Below are 4,125 nucleotides of genomic sequence, written 5' to 3'. Positions count from 1 at the left end.
CAGAGGGAACTTGACTGATGTACAAAATTATGGAGAGTACAGATAGGGTCGATCCCAACAATCAGACCCATACATTAAAGGTAATTTAAGGAAGAATTTTTTTTCCAGCTGGTGTGTGGCAGGTATCTGAATCTCAGTACCTGAAAGTATCCTAAAAATGGTATCTATCTCACAATGGGAGAAATGCTGGAAAATTGGACTAGAACAGATGGAGCACAAGCAGAGTGTGCTGGAGAAACTCAGCAGGTGGATGGAGGGTCACTGAGTGCTCAGTGCTGTACTGACCAGGTGGTCAGAATTAAACCTCGCCCCCGGGGGTCAGAGGTGACTGCAAGGTCAGGGGTCACCGAGCCGTTTTCTCGGGGCCAAAGGCGATGGCAGGAGCTCGGGTTCCTCTTCGGGCCGTTTCCCCCTCCCCCTCCCCGGCCCCGGCCCCGGCCCGGTTCCTCCTTCCCCTGTTGCTGGTAGCGGCCGCGGCCTGTGAGCGGACCGCGCTCCGGCCGGAAGTTCACAGTTTGGCGGGAAGCAGCTGGAAAATCCGCAATGCGAACGGCAGCGTCCGGCTGTCGGGGGCCACGGTCCCCGGGAATGTGCACAGCGCCCTGCTGTCCCGGGGCGTCATTGAGGTGAGACCGGGGACTCGGGGCCTACCCAGAGCACAGCACCATAAAAGGATGGGCGGGGCCAGGGAGGTGGTTAGCACTGAACTGGGGGAAACACTGGCCTTGGGTGGTTAGCACTGAACTGGGGGAAACACTGGCCTTGGGTGGTTAGCACTGACAGTGGGGGAAGCACTGGACTTGTGTGGTTAGCACTGACAGTGGGGGAAACACTGGCCTTGGGTGGTTAGCACTGACAGTGAGGGAAAACATTGACACTAGAGAGGGTCAGAACCGATACTGGAGAGGACAGCTTGCACGGGGCGGGGGCGAGGCACGGCACAATTCAACCAATGTTATCAATTTTTAAAAAATTGTCAGTCCTTAAAATAAAATCCAAAGGATGTTATCTCAAATTTTAGAAGAATATCAAAAGAAAACTTGCAAAAGTGTTCATCTAACTCCTGTGTTTTTACTTGCAGGATCCTTATTATAGGTTTAACGATGATGCCTATAGATGGATTGTGTTGGAAAATTGGACATATAGTCGGATATTTATGTTACCGCCTGATGTCAGGTGAGCTTTGCAGTTGCTGAGAGTCTGAACTGTGGAACTGAGAAAATCAGTGGTTGCTGGGACTGGTAACTCCAGTAGCATATATCTATAACCTTGTGATCTGTTTATTTAGAATTAGATTCTTGCACATTGACATTTGGGGTAGGTTGGACAAGCGAGACTTGTATCTTCTGGAGCAACAGAAATTGCTGGAGAAACTCAACGGTTCTGGCAGCATCTGTGGAGGGAAACAGAGTTAGTTAGTGTTTGAATTCAGTGACCTTTCTTCAGAACAAGAGTCTCTTTGGTGTTTGGTAGACTAGGTGAGTGTTTTCATTAAAGTGGCGATCTTGAAGGAATCTTGACAAAGTGGATTTAGAGAGGGGATTGCTGGTTTGGAAAACAAATCAAACAGTGACATCACACGGAAGTCATGTGTGGATTGATTTTGGATTTTAAAAAATTCACAGGCACAGATTCATTCATACAGCACAGAAAAGACCCTTCGACCCATGAATTTGGCACCAACATAACTACCACTAAAAGTGCATTAATCCCAATTTCCTGCACTTATGTTTTTATTTGGAGGAAGGGATTAACTGAGAAACAACTGGACTAAATGAAAGTCAGGGCCAATGTTATAAAGTAACAAACAAAGGATGATAAGCGTTTGGAACTCTTCCACAAATGGTAGTGGATGCTGTGTCAGAGTTAGATAAATTTAGAATAGGTGTAGGGATATGGACTAAAAACCATGGAGCCACGATCAACCATGATCTCATTGAATGGTGAAACACGCTCAAGGGTTGAATGACCAAATCCTGTTCCTTTTTCCTGATGTAAGTAAACAATGTAGGGTAAGGGAAGTAAGTCAATTGTATTCTTACATAAGCATAATTGCTTTTTTTCTAATGAAAGGGAGTAACTGAGGATCTTAAGTGAAGTCATGGCAGAGAGCTTACAACTGTGAAATGCTCCTTTTGTGCTGTGTGGCAAATCATGGAAACCTCAGTTGTCCCTGATGACCACGTGTACAGGAAGTGTCTCCAGCTGCAGGTGAAGCTCATTTTGGAGCTGGAGCTGCGAGTGACCTCACTGTGTAGTGTCTGCAATACTGAGCAAGACATGGGTAGCACGTTCAGTGAGGTGGTCAGACCGCAGCTGCAGACTGAGTAGGCAGAAAGGGCATGGGTGACACCCAAGCAGAGTAGAGGAAGGCAAGTATTGGAGGTGTCTCCATTTGGCCATCTTCCTGTCTAACACACATACTATTTTGGATACTGTTTGGGGAGATGACTGCAGGGGAAGGTGGCGGAAGTCAAATTAGAAGTATCCTTTATTGTCAGGTGTACTCAAGTACGGAAGTACAGGGGTACAGTCAAAAGTTTACAATGACGCCCCAAATGGCACCATCTTAGGTACAAAGTACCAAGTTATTTATCTCAGATACAAAACATAGAAATAAAGGGAAAAAGAAAGGAAAACAAGCTACATTACTTATAGTTCATTGTATATGTTAGAAAAATGAGAATAAAGTTAAAAAGATGAGCATTACATTCAGATCAGCGCAGAGGGCTTTCACCCTGGTCTGCCCAGGCTCTCAAGCCACTGACCGCCTGCACCAGTTCCCAATCAACTATCCAGTCTGCTTGGTCCTCCAGCCACTGCTGCCCCTGCTCTGCTTGGAGGCCCTAGCACCATGGATGTTTCTGCTGCACAAGAAGGGAGGAAGAAGAATGACAGGGCTATAGTGGCAATTGTAAAAGGACTAGATAGGCATTTTTCACATCCATCAAAGTTTTACCTGCACATCCACTAATATCATTTATTGTATCCGTTGCTCCCGATGCGGTCTCCTCTACATTGGGGAGACTGGATGCCTCCTAGCAGAGCGCTTCAGGGAACATCTCCGGGGCACCCGCATCAATCAACCACACCACCCTGTGGCCCAACATTTCAACTCCCCCTCCCACTCTGCCGAGGAAATGGAGGTCCTGGGCCTCCTTCACCGCCGCTCCCTCACCACCAGACGCCTGGAGGAAGAACGCCTCATCTTCCGCCTCGGAACATACTGCTTTTCTAACGCAGTATGTAGATTGTCCAACCAGAGGGGAGGCCATATTGGATTTGGTACTCGGTAATGAACCGGGACAAGTGGTGGGCTTGTTAGTGGGTGAACATTTTGGTGATGGTGACCACAATTCTGTGACTTTCACCTTGGTTATGGAGAGAGATAGGTGCGCACAACAAGGTAGATTTTATAATTGGGGGAAGGGAAATTACGATGCTGTAAGGCAGGATTTGAGGAGCATACGTTGGGAGCATAGGCTGTCAGGGAAGGATGTGGTGGAAATGTGAAACTTTTTCAAAGAGCAGATACGACGTGTCCATGATATGTATGTACCTATCAGGCAGGAAAGAAATGGTCGTGTGAGGGAGCCTTGGTTGACGAGAGAGGTTGAATGTCTGGTAAAGAGGAAGAAGGAGGCTTACATAAGGTTGAGGAAACAGGATTCAGACAGAGCAGTGGAAGGATACAGGATAGCCAGAAGGGACCTGAAGAAAGGGATTAGGAGAGCTAAGAGAGGGCATGAAAAATCGTTGGCGGATAGGATCAAGGATAACCCCAAGGCATTTTATGCATATGTGAGAAACCTGAGAATGACGAGAACGAGGATAGGTCCGATCAAGGACAGTAGTGGGAGACTGTGTATTGAGTCGGAAGAGATAGGAGAGGTCTTGAACAAGTACTCCTCTTCAGTATTTACGAACGAGAGGGACCGTATTGTAGAAGAGGAGAGTGTGAAATGGACTGGTAAGCTAGAAGAGATACCTGTTAGGAAGGAAGATGTGTTGGACATTTTGAACAACTTGAGGATAGACAAGTCCCCCGGGCCTGACGGGATATATCCTAGGATTATGTGGGAAGCAAGAGAGGAAATTGCAGTACCGTTGGCAATGATCTTCCCG

At 47.2% G+C, this 4,125-nt stretch overlaps 1 protein-coding gene across 5 annotated transcripts in view; it reads left to right on the top strand.

Annotated features, from left to right (window-relative positions):
• The first annotated feature begins 245 nt into the window (after nucleotides 1–245).
• Nucleotides 246–4,125, top strand: part of manba (mannosidase, beta A, lysosomal) — a 228,725-nt gene continuing 224,845 nt past the window's right edge. For 3 of the 5 annotated variants that reach the window (XM_043674528.1, XM_043674527.1, XM_043674529.1), the window contains exons 1-2: nucleotides 246–626; nucleotides 1,082–1,176. In XM_043674528.1, the coding sequence (XP_043530463.1) occupies nucleotides 375–626; nucleotides 1,082–1,176 (347 nt within the window). In that variant the 5' untranslated portion in view covers nucleotides 246–374. The remainder of the gene's footprint in view (nucleotides 627–1,081; nucleotides 1,177–4,125) is intronic. The other 2 variants (XM_043674526.1, XM_043674525.1) reach the window with 1 other exon arrangement.

Source organism: Chiloscyllium plagiosum, chromosome 32, assembly GCF_004010195.1.
Source record: "Chiloscyllium plagiosum isolate BGI_BamShark_2017 chromosome 32, ASM401019v2, whole genome shotgun sequence".
NCBI lineage: Eukaryota > Metazoa > Chordata > Chondrichthyes > Orectolobiformes > Hemiscylliidae > Chiloscyllium > Chiloscyllium plagiosum.
Note: the sequence above shows the minus strand (reverse complement) of the source record. Positions and strands in the feature narration are given on the sequence as shown.